General features: G+C 39.0%; 1 protein-coding gene across 17 annotated transcripts in view; it reads left to right on the top strand.

The window, feature by feature from the left end:
• caska (calcium/calmodulin-dependent serine protein kinase a) overlaps positions 1–18511 on the top strand; it is a 136334-nt gene that overhangs the window by 50115 nt on the left and 67708 nt on the right. For all 17 annotated transcript variants that reach the window (XM_024286027.2, XM_024286024.2, XM_024286028.2 and 14 more), the window contains exons 2-3: positions 305–417; positions 16289–16394. In XM_024286027.2, the coding sequence (XP_024141795.1) occupies positions 305–417; positions 16289–16394 (219 nt within the window). The remainder of the gene's footprint in view (positions 1–304; positions 418–16288; positions 16395–18511) is intronic.

The raw sequence follows: 18511 nt of genomic DNA, 5'->3' as shown, positions 1-18511 counted from the left end.
GCAAAGTTGAAACCTGTTTTTAAATACTCTTATTGTCTCGGTCTCAGGATTTTTCTTTGAACCTGATATGGTTCACACATGACCTTCCTGAAGCTAGATCAAAAGAAGAGTCTGAAATCCACTTGTTAACCTTTGGCTTCATAACAAATGATTACAAATCACTTTTCCTGAAATATTTCTCTGTGTAAAAAAGTAAATGACTGACTTTTCTCATGACGTTTGCGACCGGATAAGTGTTCTCTGGATAGTGTTGTTTTCTCCACAGCACTCTGCTAACGGTCCCTCTGGTCTTTGTGTCCCTCAGGGGTCCCTTCAGTGTGGTCAGAAGATGCATCAACAGAGAGACGGGTCAGCAGTTTGCTGTCAAGATCGTGGATGTTGCCCAGTTCACATCCAGCCCTGGACTCAGCACAGAAGGTAACAGATTATAAACTCAGTTTTTGCTTGTGGAGGGTTGTAGAGAGGAACTACTGCATCTTAAAGGGAGTGTGGGTGTGTCTCGCAGACCCCTGAAGGCCTCCTTAAGAGACATCAAGAAAATGGAACGTACCATTGTTTTGTATGTGGTAAATGCATCGATACGTTTTTGTTTTGAATAAAAGTTAGATGCACTTGTGGCGTACCTGAGATGCTGTTGTACCGTGTCTGTATGCCACACTAGTATGCTGGCCTCCTACTGACCGTGCACAAGTGAGGCACGCTATGCTAGTGCTCGTCCTGTAGAATGCCAATACAAAGTACACTCTGATTGTCTAATTTCCTCATTTCTTACAGTCAGGCAACACGGCTGCATCTTGCGTACTTCACCCTTACTGTTACATGTTTAGTCTATGCCAGGCCATTTGCAGCCCCCAAGTTGATATTTTGAGGCCCTTGCCTTGATATGAAAGTTCAATGTCTACTAATCAATATCTATCAATATCTGATAGCTTTGTGTTTGATTTGTGATGTTTCACCTTGCTTTATGCTGAAAACGTTACATTTGCTATTGTTGTTGGATCTGGTCGTCCTTAGCAACAGTTGCTGGTGTCGTTAGCTCCTGTCGTTTTATAGGACATGCTGAAGATATTGCTTAGTAGCACATAGACATGAACACATGTTCAATAAACTTGTTCAGTAGACAGGGTCAGGGTCTGCAACCTGCAGCTCCAGATCCACATGTATCTCCTTTATTTCTCCATAAACATAAAATTAGTCATGGAGACTTCTGACCCAGCCATGTCGACCATCAGAGTCAGCAGCTCCCTGCTAATGGCTGCCTAACAAAACTACATAAAGAAAGCAAATAAACAAAGCCTGCAAGCTAAGACTACCAAGGACCAACCCCAAACTAAAATAACAAAACCCAGCAGTGTAAGACTGCTGAGGAAAAAGAACACAAATTATTTTAGATTTTTTTCACTCCTAAAAAAAATAAAAATTATTTTTATGTTTTTGCTTTTGTTCGTGCCAAAAAATAGACATATTTTGTATTTATTAATTTTTAAAAAAAGGTCATGAATCCGAATCCAAATTTCTTAAAGGCTAAAGTAAGACCATGCGGTTCCTTCTAGGTTTTGATCAGTAGAAAACGAACCCAACTTGTTAAAGGTTGCTGACCCCTGACACAGACAATGGACCAAAGACATAGACAGTGAACCCAAAAACATATTTTTGGCACAAACAGAACCCCATATTGCCCAGCCTCAGCCAGACTCTGCCTTCAGTGGCCACAAGGTGAACTTGAGTTTGAGATCCATGATCTACGCTATGACCTGTTGCCTGCCACATGCTTGTAGAAAAAATAAGATTTTCTTGGATTCACCCAACGGTCTATGACCTTGATATTTTGTGTGGGCCACCTGTGTAGAGGTTTGCCCACAGACGCCCCATATCCACCTGTAAGGGTAGCTGTTAGAAAGGCAACAAGTGTCGTTTTCTAGCTTCATAGTTGTGTGTCAGTGTGAAATAGTAAGTAAAACTTGCAGTTTGCTATTAAATAATGATTTGAACACATGTTGACCCACTTTATCTGAGTGGATGGATCATCTGGAAGTTTCTCTGATGTTCCACTGTTACAGTCAAAGGATTGACTCCTGCATATTTGCAATAACAATCCATGAATCAGAATCCTCTCCCCTCTGTGTTTTCTTTTGATCATAAGGAATTTATTTGTTTTCAATTTCCACTCTTCTCTGTCCAGCAGCTCATTTCACCTCCACATCAACCATAGCATTAATAGGAATCCATACGTGTTCATTTCAGAGCTTTCTGTAAAGTTGAATTAAACCTGGATGAAAATTAATCGCAATTAATTTAATTAATAGTATTTGCCGACCATTATCTACAAATATTCAGAAAATTAAACTTACCTGACATGAAAACACGCCGGACCATGGATCAAATAGTCCGCTTTTTATGAAACAGTGATCTAAACCCAAAAAATAACAAGATTAAAGTACAAAAAACGATTGAATATTTATTTAGTTTGTAAATAACCATGATATAAGTGGGAAAAGAACCCAAAGAATTGTTTTAATGCATGTTGTGGATGACTGCACCGCTGAGGGAAAGGTAAAGACTGCTGCTCCAAAGTGGTGCTGTTAACTTGTGTTAATAAATATTAATGCGTTAATCATCATCTGTTAATAGCATGCATTAAATTCGTCAATATGCGCGTCCCTAATAAAAATACGAAGATTTTGAATGAAAGAAAGAAATAGTATGTGTCACTTCAAAGAATGTTACACTAGAAAATGTTTCTGTCAACTTCCTGGTTAACTCAGCAGTAAACAAAAACATCACTGTAGCTTTGGTTAACTTTACAACAAATCCTGGAAATGTTCTCCACAGTTTTGCATCCTCAAAGAAGATAGTGCATGAAGACACAACATTACCTCGATGAACATGACTCTGTGAGAACTACACTAGATAACACTCACACTCCTTAGCAGACACGTTTTAGAAACAGACTTTTCTCATCTTTAGTGGAAATACCAGAGAACTTTACGGCTTTACGGATGAACATTTTCCAGACACTTTGTGGTTTGGCTTCTCCACCATTCTTACAGACCATCATATGACATCACACAGTCGATCATGGTATGTTCACAATATTCTTAATTTCCTATTGTTCATATATTTTTGTCAGATTGTGGACTATATTTAAAACAAAATTGTCAGAACTTAACTCAGTAAAATGAACTTCAGTCTCAAATTTTTCCCCTGTGTGAAACATCTGATAGTTTTACTTTGAAAATGACCTTAAACACTTAAACAACACTTTACTTTGAAGATTTATTTACTTCCAGTGACAGAAGCACTTTCGATTGTTTAGTTACACACTTTAAATCCAATATTTTCTGCAATTTTAGAGCAACAATTACATTGACTGAAGTGTCTTTTTACTCTATTATATTTGTACAGATCACAAATCAGTAACTCATATATTACAATTTTTTTTACTAAATTTACAGATTGAGAATATCCCAGTTTTCAGCCCTTAAGAAGTGACTAAGGCTGTAAAACTTGATTACCTCCAAGTGATCCTGTATCACACTGTCTCACAGCTGTAATGTGTTACACGACTTCTGTTTTACTTAAACTAATAAGACATGAATTACTGCTTTGAAACAAGAATGTCTGTTATTATATGAATATTTAGACTCAAAGACATTCATGAACATTTTTCTAAAAGGTAATAGAACAACGATCGTCTGTGATTATGAAAATCTGAGAAAAAGAGAACAAATTCAACACTAGGCTGGTTATGCTTGTTCTGATCAACCATAGTTAGCTTTAGTCTTTGCATCCTGGTTTCAGTAGACACTCTACTGCATCACACAAACATGTTCATTTCCCTCTGATTCATAATCTACCGGATCAACAGGATAAACATTTATTGAACACTCTAAAACTACATTTTTGAAACTTTAAAATAGTAACTTTTAACATAATTACGAATAATAAAAAGGCAGGAATATTATTCCAGAATAAATCAACCTAAACCTTAAATAACTTTCAGTAATTTACTCTCCTAAAAAATCTATTTTTTCAAAATTATTCAGGTTAAAAATAAGAGCAAGATAACATCGGGTCCGGCCCCCGGGCCTTGACTTTGGCACATGCGGTGGAGACTGACTTTGTGGCACAATATTGTTGTGTTTTTCTTTCTGGCTCACACCCAGAACCCAAAACCTGAACTGCTGGTTTCAGACAGATCTACCATCAGTTTCTTAAAAAAAAAAAAAAAAAATTCTTAAACCGTTGGTCTTGTTTTTTTTTAACTTAAACCGATTTTTTGGGCCTGTGTTTCAGTCTTTTGCCATTTGGATAGATAGATAAAAAAAACCCCAAAGGCTTGCAATCCTTTAGCTTTATTGGTTGATCTGTTCCTAGATCTGTAAAATGATGGAACGTGCCACCTTAGTCTCTCAGTTTCTACTTTTTCCCATGTTATAAGCATCAAACTTCCTGAAAATCAGCCGTTGGTGCATTTAAATGTGAGCAGCAGGTCCAGCACACAGCAGACTCATTAGTGTCCAGTCACGTCCCTCCATCAAACGCTGCTCGCCACGCTCGACGCCTGCCCGCCTGCCTGCCAGCCGCTGATTTTCTTTTACCTTCCTCTGTTTGGACGCCTGCAGGAACCGGTTTACGTTTCACATGAGTGGACGGCTGTAGCGCACCCGCCCACGGCTCAGACCGCAGGAAGTGGGTCAAACGGTTCATGTCTTGGCGTTGGATTGGGAAGCGCTCATGCCCGCACCAGCTGATGTCTCTTCATCCTGTGCGGAGGTCTGTGTGATGAATGGGTCAGCCCTCTGTGGGGATGGGAGAGAAAAGCAAGCTGGAGAATGAGCAGCATTCATCACGTGCCATCTTCCTCTCTTCTGACCACTAATTCCAGCAATCCCCCTTTTGTGTCTCCTCTTATCACGCTTTTTTCTTTCCTGTTCCTGTTGGGCTCTTCCAAACCAGAAGACGAGCTTCCACAGCTGCTCTCCTCTCCAGTGCCGTGGAGGCTGAACTCCTCTGATGAGAAGGAGGTTCTGCTGCAGAGATCACATCTGCCTTCAATCTCCTCTCTGCTGCTGTTTTTGTTTTCTTTTCTATTTCCTGTCAGCACTTCCTTTCTTGCTGACTCGTTTTATTTGCACCCATTTTTCTTCCTAAATGATCCACAAAAAAGGCCCAATTCCAAACAGTTTGGTGCTTGAGTGGTAAATGGAGCTTACGCAGGCTCACACACGAGCTCCCCGGTGGGTGGCCGGAGCCTCATCACTGGCAGGGAAACGGCGACGTTTAGACACTTAAGTTGCTGCTTTAGGCCTCGGTCACAACTGCTGTTACATGAAGATACAGGCAAAACATGGGTAAATCTGTACAGGGCAACACATAAACAATATGCAAGGGTAATTAAGGGGGATGTTGGTGAGACGCAGACACGTCACATCGATCTTTTTTTCCAATTCCCCCCAAACCCTGCACACTGCACAAGGAGTGTGTTCGTCACGTTCACCTGATAATTGCTTCGTGCATGCAGAGGAAATTTGACTATCAGAGTGTAATCAGGGGATCCTATGGGCTCTTACAGATCACCTGCACAACCCATACATGCAGTATTTGGGTCAGTAAGGAGCCAGTGCGGTCACCTTACTGATATTATAGCACAGGAGTATCAAACTCAATCACATGGCAGACCAAAATCCAAAACACACCTTAGGTCACGGGCTGAACAGGATAAACATTTATTAAACACTCTAAAACTACATTTTTAAAACTTTAAAACCTTAATTTTTTGATAAAACTATGAATAAAAAAAGTAGGAATATTATTCCAGAATAAAGCAAACTTTAAATAACTTTAATATTTTTATTCCTCATAAAAATATATTTTGTCAAATTTATACAACTTAGAAATAAACTAAACGTCAAAGGTAAAAAACTGTGAAATTTCTTTACTTTTATGTCCTTTTATATGAAAAATTACACTTATCACAAAAGAGTTTGATCTCCATAAAATATTTCCTGTTAAAATGATCTAAATATAAACACGCTGCTGAACAAAACAAACAAAGCCCAGAAATCAAAATAAAATGTTTGTTTTTTAGCAAAAATAAATCAAATTATTCAGTTTTGTTGTCTGGCGGTTTTACTCTGTTTTCCCTTCAGTTCTTTTTTTGTTTGTTTTTGTTTATTTCTTTCAGTACCGTGAGTGAGGGAGAGAATGATGACACCTTTGTGATGTAAAATGCTGTGTGTTACAAAGAGAACGCCACAGATCGTTATATCTGATCTCTTAGACTCCATAATCGAAGTGTTGCTTCAACACTTTACCAGCTCAAATTAACACCAGGCAGTTAATAACAATAAAATAAAATGATCTGGAGGGCCGGATAGAATCACCCAGTGGGCCGGGCCTTGACACGATTAGTCGACTAATCGACTATTGGAATAGTCGACAACTAATTTAATAGTCGATTAGTCGTCATTTTATATGATATAGAGTCAGAGTGTAGTAAAGTTCAACAAAGTTGTGAGCGTTCAGTACCAAAAATGAACTTTTTTTCTTTTTATTTGACTCAGTGAGACCAAAACTTTGTCTTTAGTGAAAAACTAGTTTCTTGTTTCAGATGCCGACCTCATTTGATTTCATTTTGTTTTATTACCAGAAATTGATGAAGGACAGAGGCTGCACGATTCATTAAAAGTTTAATAAACTGTCATCTTAATTGTCTTTATTTTTAGTTATTTTAAAGCTATTGATGGTTAAAATGTGTGTTTTTTATCCACTTTGCGCATCCGACTAATCGGAAAAAATAATAGGTGATTAGTCGACTATTAAAATAATCGCTTGTGGTAGCCCTCTGCTAACCTCCCCGAGTTGGTTTATTGAGGAAGTAAGATACAAAGACAGCTTAGATCCATTTATTGAAAAGTTAATAAATAATTGTTATTAGAAGTTGGATCAAAGTTGTACAGAGCTCCAGGAGTCAAGCAGCATGCATTGCTGACCAACCAACGAGCAATAGAATTTTGTAGATTGTATGGCAGCAGGGGCGTTCCCTGTCTGCATACACATGAATAGTAAAAGAAGTCAACAACTAGTTTCATGCCCATTTGAGTTTCAGGAGGGAAGGGGTATGCCAATCATTTTATGGCTTCATATGATCATGGAGGGTTGGCTCATGCTCTAACTGGTCGTAGTATGTGTGTCCATCTCAATATTTGGTCCAATCATTGATGTTAACCTGTCTTTCCTCCTGGCTCCTGTCATACGGCCGAGCAAAGGTCATCCTCCTGCACTGTAGAGAAATACCTAGATAAACATCTTCAAAAGTCATAGCAAGACACTTGTTCTCCTCGGACTTTGCTTCATTAGTTGAATCACATAAAAGCGTTAAATATATGTATAAACTATTAAATATATGCAGTATAAATAATAGGTCTTAAGATAAGAAATGGGAGTCCCCACAAAGTACATTGTACAATAGCATCACCTGTACATCATAAGTGTGTGTAACTTCCATCAGACTGATGAATACTTCACGATACCTTTTCTACATGTACATCAATTTCCTTTAAGGCCGTATGAGCCTTAAAGGAACTACAAGATATTCTTGTGCTTTCAGTAAGATGCAGCTTCTTCTCTCCACCTCCCTGTGCCCAAGCTATCAAAACACCTGCAGCACTTGTACAGATCAACCCCGGCATAGGTGCATGTGACAAAAGCTCAACTGGCTTTCTTTTATTCATTTCCACTTGGGGACATAACAGAAACTACCTGTTAGTTTACACTATCAAAGTTTGCTGGCAAAGCTTGCAGGTGAACTTTTGTCTGGAGCTTTCCAGTTGTACAGTTTTGAGCCATATACCAGTTAAGATGAGGAAAATTAAAGTACTAATAGATCTATTTGTCTTCGAGTGGATTCTTTAGAATAGGAGTAAAAAAGATAGGCTTCAGCACGCCCATTTTAGTTGTAGCGTCATTCCTCTGAGCTATTTTCAAGCATCCGGTTTTTATCTTCTTCTAATTTAAACTAAAAAACACTCAGAAACCTGAATTATTGTATATAGGTTCTCCACAATGAGAAAAAAGCTACAAGAACATGTTAAAAATTTCAATGACAAAAAGTGTCATTGAAATTTTGAAAATGTACAGGACACATAAATGTGTCCTGTACATTTTTATCCCCCAGACTTTTTTGTCCTTCAGTTTACTGATGGCTGTCCACTGCCACAAATGTATTGTTTTTGTCACCATAAATACTTGTAGTTAATAGAATAACCATAATGACCCACATTTAAGTGGAATGAGTCACAGACCGACTGAGCAACCGGTCCGGCTGACGCAGTTGCATGAGAGCTCTTTGTTCTGGTCACGATAAAAGGCTTAATCGTTCTGCTAATAACTGGCCGGCGGTTTGCCACGTTTTCAATAAGTGGTAACCATCATCATCATCATCATCATCATCCCTTGAACACTTAACACTGATAGTCCGGCATTGATTAGCAGCACAGGGTTGTTCTGAAAGCATGTGGCAAAAGACAAACTGGCCCTTTTATTGTTCACATTGCAGCTGACTTTTAGTTTTTTTCTAACATGAGGGAAAAGGAAAAAAAATCGCTAAACTATTATGTTTTTGTTGTTACAAATCAGATGTGGTTTTAATGCCCTTATTCTACTTCCTAAAGGTAGTATTCTTTGAACAAATATTAGTGATCTTCAATTCTGGTGCTGAAGACTTTTGTCTTACCTGTTTTCCAAACATTTATGTCATATCATCTGCCTGATACCTGGATCAGATGTCTTTAGTCAATAAAAGTCTTGATTTACCAGATTCAACGCCTACAAAGGCTTGAACAGCTGGAAAATAAGCAGGAAGGGTAGATCTCAAGGACCAGGGTTAAAAACCCCCAAAGTTAAAGAATGACTGGTCATTTCACAAGGATTAAAGCTTATAACATACTTATGTAGCCCTTCTCTGCTGTCTTTTTACACTCAGTCATTTACACCTCCGGTTGGTCACACTGCAGTGCTGCTGCCGTGTAAGGACGCTTACATGGCAACACCATGGGGCTGACATGTAAATAAACATGAGGAGACAAACTAGAATCCTCGTACAAGTCCTGCAATACTCCAACATTCTTCTCTGCCCCTCCAAACTACAGCTCCTCCATGGAGTCAAACCAGGATCAGCTTAAAGTGAATGAAAAAACAGATTGGAAAATTGAAAAATAGATATTGTAACTGAAAAAAAACCCCTGAAAATTTGAAAAAAAAAAAATTGAAAAAACATTTTTTTGACAATTTGTAAGTAAGGCTGTTTCAGGTGGTCCAGTACTACTACTTTTCTTTTGTCGTTTTAGTTTGAGCAGGAATTGCACTGACCAGTCTAAGTCCAAACGAACCACACTGCAATGCCTACGAGGCACCATTGTTTTCCCACCTCTAGCGTCCTCTCCATCTTGCTAAAACCAACCAATGCCATTTACAAACTCTCTGAGGACTGAGTGACTGCTGGCACCCAGGCTTGCTGTGGCTCACGTGGCTCTAACTTCATCTTAAGGCATGATTAAATGCCACAACGCAAAAAGAATTCCTTCTAATTCAGTGGAATGTGGAGCTGTATACCGGTGTGATTATGGGCCACACTCTCTTATGTTTGCAGAAATATCCGCTCAGCTTTTTCTGTTTTGCCCATTGGTGTCCTGGTCCATTTATCACATAGAGCAGTTGTAGCCTCAAATATATTGCAGTGTGGATGTGGCGTATTGAAGTTCCATCAACTGCATATTGAGTTTGCACAGTACTTCCATCAGGCTATTTCAGTTAGTGGCAGCTAATTTAGTTAAGTGCAGTTGACAATGCGTTTTGAGTGGACTGATTGAGATAGTTTTAATCCCAAACGGTTCTGAGCAAGACGGGGCTGGGGGCAGCCTGAATAAGCTCTCAGAGCAGCTGCCAAGCTTGGATGAACAGATCAAAGGGTGAAGAGACCTTTGTGGAGGGATGACAGCCGGATATGTGAGAGAGATGTTCATACTGAGACATTTCCTCTCAATTTGTCAGTCAATGCCGAGACGTGGATTAGCAGAAGCAAGCTGTGACCTTTCAGCTGAAAGGTTCATTTTCTGTCTAGCTGAAAAACTCCGGCTCGGCTACAGTGGTTCTAGAAAAACACCTAAAAAAACAACTAAAGATCCTGACCATCACACTAATGTGGACTTTCTGTATGCAGAATTAAAATTCAAAGGCTTAATTGTGGATGTGGTTAAAGTAGCAGGTACAGTACCTATAGCTGTATCGCATGTCTGATAATAAAAGAACCAAGGAGCTTTGAATACTATAGACCAGGGAAAGGCAACTCCAGGCCTCGAGGGCCACAATCTTAAGCCTTACGCTGGCATGTTCTAATTGGCTGGACACACCTGAACCAGGTAATCAGTCATGAGTAGGGCTTGAACATTTGGAAATCATGCTGACACTGCGGTCCTCGAGGCCTGGAAAACACAAATCTTAGCCATCATTAGCTATAAACTAACTAAAGACTAGATACATAGCATTATCTGCAATAATGCTAGGTGAATGCTGTAAGCTGAATTTGGCCGCTGAAGGTGCTGAAATTATTAGCTAATAACGATGAAGCTGATAGCTGAAAACACTGAAGCTGATAGCCCGCTTAAATATTAGTTAAATGCCAAATTAGCCTAAAAAAAATAATAAAAAAAGGCATAGGTTAGCCAAAAACAGCTAGCATGCATCTGAAATATTAGCTAAACTCCAAAATAGCCTAAAAAACGTTAATGAGTAACAACTAATCGACTATTAAATTAATCGTCAACTATTTTATTAATTGATTAGTCGTAGTAGTCGACTAATTGTGGCAGCCCTATTGCTTAGGAGTACACAGACATGAACAAATGTTCAATAAATTTGTTCAGTAGACATAGACAATGGACCCAAAACATATGGAATCCCATGCAGCCCAGACTCTGCCTTCAGTGGCCCCAAGAGGAATTGAGTTTGACAATTCTGCTATATATTGTCAAACCATAGGCTGTGAAACCTTTTGAGTTGTAGGAAAATTTTTTAAAGACTATGGGTGTCAAATTATTGCATTAATTTTCTCGATAAATTAGTGAAGCAGTTTTAGATACAGGGGGAAGAATTCTATGATGTTTTGTTCTCTGCAGTTGGAGAAGTACTCCTCCAAGACTCTTCTTAGAACTTAGAAACTGGCTTTCTTTCAAAACAATGGCCTTCAAAAGTTTAGTGTTCTTTTGTTTCAGTGAAAAAGCTGTGCAGCTATTATTTTCTGTTGTAGAAATGATCAAGATTGCCACATTTTCTGGACTATAAGTCGCTCCGGAGTTTAGGTAAGTTTAGGAGTATAGCAGTCCAAAAAAAAGCAGAATAAAGAAGAAAAAAATCATATATAAGTCACACTTTCGGGAGAAATGTATTTGACAAGACTGGACATTTAATTTTTAAAAGTAAATAATGATAACAAAATAGACTGAATATAAGCTTGCTTCACTACCAAAATACATTGATGGTAATTTGACTTCATGAAACATAGGAGTCTAGTATATTAGCACTACATCTGAACAGTTATTCAGATAACATAGCATAAAGACCATTCTAAAAAGTCCACTAACCTCTTTATATAATTTCAAATCACTAAATCAGTTGAATTTTCATTGTCTGCGTCACTTTGGAACAATTCCACCTGTCTGGATTCAGTCTGAATACGCACAAACGAATCCTGATCCCAGACCTGGATTCTCTCACAGGCCCATATTTTGAGGTGGTCTTGGTTTGTTTCCAATCAGACTAAACTTTGGTACACTCTGAGATTCCTCAGTCTGAATACGATCCGCTCCGAGACCAGAATATACTTCTTTGCTTCGTTTTCCTAGCTTGTTGTCATTGTTGATAATTATGGTGTCTTTATAGTATCATTATTCATTATTAATAATGTATAGCTAACTATAACTAAGCATATTTGTTATTTCAAAGTTCGTATGACTCAGTACCCATAAATACATTATAATCCTACTGTCTTTTCCCATCATCTTCCTGGTAAAAGTCTTGCAGGAGTCCTCCACGGTACCAAAGCAGCAGTTAAAAGTGTTGAGTCAAAATCGATCAGGGAAATAAAAGGTTTGAATAAGTTAAAATCCTGGCAAACTTCAGCACTGTAGAACCTCCATCTTTCTCTTTTTGTTTTGACCCGCCCCCATAACTGCTAGCCAGTGACTGCAGAGATCTCTCGTCATGTGGTTTTGTATACAAGCCTTTTTTCGAAACAGGAAATACAGACCAAACGCAATCTTCAGGACTAGATCCAGAGCAAATAAGTGGGTTTGATGAGAAACCAACGGCCTTTTCCAATCTGAATACACCCTGAGTCCTGAGACCTCCTCAAAAGATGGGTTTGGGTCCCGGACCAGGATCGCTTGGATGTACTCAGACTTCAATTTTTTCCAGACTATCAGAGGAAACTATCTCTGATTCACTTCAAGGAAACCAAATGTGTCCACTCTTAGGCACATCTAACCACAAGTTGCACTTCTGCCCAAACTGTGCAACAAACTTCAACTTATACTACGAAAAAGTTAGTATACAAAAGCTCGAACTCTAGCAAAATCCCCTCGGGTGGAGGTGAGTGGTTATTAGATGGATAGGACTTAAATGCTCAGTAATCCTCTGGTGTGCAGGACTTTTGTAGATTCCGGGATCCATCTCTCATCAGCCTCCCATTCATCATGTTTGACATGACAGAGCAATTTTCAGTTTGCCTCAGAGAGACATTGACAGAATATTGAATTGTCTGAGCCGCTTCTCCTTGTCTCTGTGCACAACCGCGTTGTCACAAATCTGCCTCCATCAAATGATCTCTATCTCCTCAGATGCTTTTGTGCCTGTGAATATAACCAAAATGTCTTCCTTCTATTTCCTGAGGAGAACAGCTTTATGCTTTATATGCTAAGCTTTTCCCAACTCTTTCTTCTGTGTGTCTATCATCTCTCCCTGGTGATTTCTCTAAACAAGCAGCCCACATTGTTGCTTTCAGCTTCAATAACTCCCTCCGTTAAACCCCTCCCATTAGGAGCCAATTAAAGTGGTAGACCCTCGCCGTCAGGCTGCAGTAGAAAGCTCTAGAATAACAGTTTAGCTACAAACAAACTGCACTTAAATAAAGGCATAAACTTCAAGTCAGCTTACATATGAGTCGTGTCTGCAGATGAGTCATCGCCTCAGCTTTTCAGGAAAGTACGCCTCATGCTGTGCTTTGCATTTCCATTTAAATCTGTTATGCTCAGAGGAAGGAGGGATTGACTGAAATAGCATAAAATAACAACCGTAAAGCTGAGACAGCTCCAGCACCACAGGTTTGAGTTAAAACACTTCTGTGTCAGGATACGATGACGGAGAATGAAAGGAATGCGAGAACGTTTGCTGAAACATTCCAGTTAGATTTGATCAAGAAGGTCATTTCTTCATGAAAGTCCATGTGGCAGCAGCTCCTGGTCAAATATGTCTCGTTGAGTTGTCTTTCTTGATTGATCAGCTGGTCTGCATGGTTGGTCTGCACTGAGATGATTCGGCTCTCACAACTGTGAAGTGGAAACACTAACAGGCATCTGATACTTCATAGAAAGCTTGAAACACATGAAGGGCTGTCATACAATCAAACGTCTTCTGATAAGCAAACGAGGTCTGTCTTTTTTTTCTTTTTATCCATCAAAACAAAGAAAGACAGCTTGACATTTTCATTCATCCATCCATCCATCTTCTTGTCCGCTTCTTCCCTTTCGGGGTCGCGGGGGTGCCGGAGCCTAACCCGGCTGCTGATGGGTGAAGGCGGGGTTTACCCTGGACAGGTCGCCGGTCTGTTGCAGGGCCTCAATCACACCCATTCACTCTCACACCTAGGGGCAATTTAGAGTCACCAATTAACCTATGAAGCATGTTTTTGGACGGTGGGAAGAAGCCGGAGTCCCCGGTGAAAACCAACGCATCCACGGGGAGAACATGCTGTGAGGCAAGAGCCCTAACCACTGTGCCACCTTGCAGCCCTCGAGATTTTCAACAAGTGTAAAATGAGTTGTGGTCCATGCAAGCCAAAAAGAAACGTCTTCCCAAGAATACGTGATAGTTAAAGAAACCAATCTGAACTATGCAGGGAATCAGTTGAGTCATCCGTACGTCCATCCATCTATCAGTCCGTACGCCGTCCGTCCGTCGGTCTATCCGTCTATCAGTACGTCCATCCATCCATCCATCCATCCATCCATCCATCCATCCATCCATCCATCCATCCATCTTTTTCACCTATAAAACCTGCTAAATCCCTTTTGGGGTCATGGGACTGCTGGTGCTAACCCAGCTGGTGTTCAGTGAAGATAATGTACACTCATTGACAGCATATAGAGATGGACAAAGGGCCTGTGACATCACCCATAGAAAAAGCCTTACCTCCTGTTCCAACAATATGAAGTCAATTCTGTCGCAGTTTTTCTGCTGTATGGATGTCGCCATGTTGGAATCAGACAACATTTATAAGCGGTGATTGGTCCGAGTCATCATTTTTATGGCAACCACTCTCCCTAATCAAGAGGGAGCTTGTTGGAAAGCTACACCCGTTCCACTGAGGGGAACTCAGCAGAATCTGTCAATCAAATGTTTTGAATGTTCGAAGTGGGCCCAGTGGGCGCAGCATGATTTTACCAAGACATCTGATTGGCCAGTTTATTACTTGAATATAACTTGGAATAAAGAAAAAAAAATAGGATTATCAAGAACATGTTAAAAAAAGGTATCAGAGCAAAAATAGTTATTCAATTCAAATAGTGATAGCTGTTTATTCCTCTAAAGAAGTCTATGGGATTTTGGCTTTCTGGGACCAGAGAGTATCTGTTTGGAACACGGGGGAGGAGGGTATACTGTGTATGTATATATATATAGTATATATATGTGTATGTGTATATATAAATCAATATAAATCATCACTCAATCGAATAATGTTGAGTTTGCATTTGTTGACCGCATCTTCTTGTTCAACAATCTCAGAACTGAACCAAAGTCTGGAGAAAAGTTTTGGAGAAAATTTGTTTTCTCCTGTTACTTCGAAGCACGACATTTGGATTTAGTTTTTAACTTTTACCGAGTCTGTAGGGTTTGAGTTGTCTCATTTATGAGATGTTTTGGTGCATCATACAATCCTACTGGCTACTGTATGTGGGATCAAATCAGGATCAGCTTAAAGTGAGTAAAAAAACCTGATTATAAGTTAAAAAAAAAAAAAAAACTAAAAAACTTTTGATCTCTAAAGTACACATTATAAACTTGAAAGACATTTTGAAAATTTGAAGAAAAATTTTAAACTTTAACATTTTTACTAACTATTAAGTCTCTGGAGTACAAGTCAAAAACAAAAAAAAGAATAGTAAAGAAGAAAAAAATAAATAAGTCACAGAGGAGTATCATATCAGATGTAACATATTTGGAAGAAATGTATTTACCAAAATACAGAAACAGGGGTAACACTTTAGATGTGGTGCTGCACAACACTAAATATAATGTTGACAAATATAGTTAATACATTTGTGAGCAGTTTAATAATTTGGTTGTTGTAGATGATGGTCTCCTTTTAGATATGAATGAATCTTACTAAGTATGTTAATAAACCTCATTTGGCCTATTGTGCAAATAAAGGCCTTATTAACACCCTATAAACACATTAATAATGCTTGTTAATGTGTTAATAAAACTTGTTAAGGAATCTTATAATAAAGTGTTTCATCTTGAAAGTAAAGCCATAATAACAGAATAGAAAACAATAATTGACTGAAAATGTGCATGCTTTACTTCTGTAACACATTGATGCTGATTTAGTTTCCTGAGACAATGAGCAATCCAGTATATTAACTTAATATCTGAACAGTTATTTAGATAACAATTGCATAAAGAATATGCTAACAAGTCAACTAAATTCTTTAGATCACTTTAAATCAATAAAGGCTTTGAATTCGTCATTTTTTAGCTACTTTTGAACAAGTCCAGTGAAAGACTGAGCGGCTCTTCTTCTTCTGCGTTGTTGTCTGAGCAAATACTGATACACACACCTACAGTGCCCTCTAGTGGTTGTTGCTTATTTAACTCGCACAAAAATCACACTTCAGTAAAATCACACCCCTGGTCAAACTATACAAAAACTGGGTAGTTATGTCTTCATTAATGTCCAAATGACGGTGCTGAAGGAAAAGCTCACTTCCTGCTTTTCTTCTTGTGTTTGCAGATCTGAAGAGGGAGGCCAGCATCTGCCACATGCTGAAGCACTCTCACATCGTGGAGCTGTTGGAGACCTACAGCTCAGACGGGATGCTCTACATGGTGTTTGAATTGTAAGTCGTCTCAGAAACGTCTGGCAGAGCTCAAAGGAAAAGAAGACACTACCTCTAAGGACTTATTCCTACTCCTCAGGCGAGATCAAAGAAAAATGACAGGAATATTCTCCTGCGGTCTAAAGTTTGGAGTCATAACGTTTTATTCTTGACAAGTTAAACCTTTGTCCTTTCAGTTGTGTAGCTCCATGCGAAAAGACAAGCAAACAGAGTAGAGCAGCAGTCCAGTGAGGAGTGAGCTTTTAGGAAGACCCTATAGATGCATCTAAGTCTAGGACACAGAGAATGGTGCAATGGTCAGGAATGAGAAAGGAAAAGGAAAAAAAAAACTGCAGGGCAAAAAGGAAGTGAGGCCTGCAGCGGTTTTATGTAATCAGAAGATATGAGGAGGCTGGGGATTAAGGAGAGGCGGTGGGGGTGGAGGGTAGCATATATACAAAGGAGGAAAAGATGAGATTAAGATTTCACACTTGATGCCACCTCAAGCTCTTCCAAAAAGATTTACTGTTCACAATGCTCCCACCAGCCTTCTTTATATCTTCATCACTTCCTCCTTCCTCTTCCAGACCTAATTTCTTAATGGTGGAATTCTTTACCGCTGAACAGGCGAAAGTGCCGGCTGCACGTCCAGATCACTGCAATGACTGGAGGAGCCTACCTGAAGGGATTCTAAAGTCCCACTCAAATTATCTTTTGATCTATCGTCACAGTGGTCTTTTATTTGTGATTATGTCATATGAACTTTGTAGGAACTACGCATAAACGGTGTAATTCTCAACCAGTCAAAAATTTTGAACAGCTCAGAACCAAATTCACGCAAGGACACGTCATCCGAGACCCTCGATCAACATCTGTCCACATTGACGAATGAAGAACACAAAAAGCACCTACCAATTATCCATGTATCACCAAGGACCAGAATTGGCATGAATCACTAATAAACTGCATATGAACAGTGCAATAATCCCGCACGACTCATGAAGAGGGTGCTGTCCATGGTGCTGACACCATGTGATTTCTCAGTGCCATGATTGTTTCAGTGAATAAATTCACAGGCTTATCTGATCTTTGCGTGGTTTACTTCTTCTGTAATTTTAATGGTTCATTTGTGATACATCTATGAAAAATTTCAAGTTTTTACTTTTATGTGTACTTACATTCTCTTATAAAAAACCAGAGAAGAGAAACGTGATGGTCTGGTTCCACACTGCCGTTAAATGAAGAACAAGTTTTGTCATCAATGGAGATGATGGAAGAGTGAGACTTCAATCAGTTTATTTCTTTGCTTCCAGAGGATGGTTGTTGTTCCTCAAATCTGCTAAACATCTCAACTAAAAAACATGAAAACACCAGTAACTTTAAAGATGCTTTCACACCGAACGCAATTCACGCGACAAATTTGCATGATCCGCCCCTCTTTCATCACGCAATGACTTCTCCGTTCACCGCCTGTCAAAAAATGTGTTTCTGAGTTTGATGCTGTGGCCGCATGAGGGAGAAGCTATTAGCTATTGATTTTTGGATAATCGCTATAAGGAACGGTGTCTGTGGATATCTCATTTAGAATGGATGGAAGACACAGATGATGTTGAGAAATAAGGTTTATTTATTATGAAGAGTTGCACAAAAACATAGGTAATCGTGTCTCCATGTTTAGGTTTATATGATTATTGTTCAATTTTTTTCCTGGTACAGAGGCCTGTGTCAAACTTTAAATAATTAAATTTTGGCTGCACTGCCCAATTTGCGGCTTGCCCCTCAAATCGAGCTGCGGGCAGACCTTTGCAGCCCGCCAGTTACTCAAATTGCATCGGGGAAATTCAGATCGCCTCATGTCGCGTCTGTTCCATTGACTTAACAATGAAACTGGTCGCCTCCGCTGCGCAAATCGCGTTTGTTGTGAATGCACCTTTACAGACGAAAGATTTATTACAGAGATGCATAAAGATCTATCTCAAAAAAGTTTGGTTTTGGTTTATTTACACATAAAAAATAGCATTTTTGTACAAGAAGGTTAATAAAAACACAAAAAATAGACTGATGTGATCAAATTATATATATATATATATATATATATATATATATATATATATATATATATATATATATATATATAT

The sequence above is a fragment of the Oryzias melastigma genome, linkage group LG21, assembly GCF_002922805.2.
Source record: "Oryzias melastigma strain HK-1 linkage group LG21, ASM292280v2, whole genome shotgun sequence".
NCBI classification, from domain to species: Eukaryota; Metazoa; Chordata; class Actinopteri; order Beloniformes; family Adrianichthyidae; genus Oryzias; species Oryzias melastigma.
Note: the sequence above shows the minus strand (reverse complement) of the source record. Positions and strands in the feature narration are given on the sequence as shown.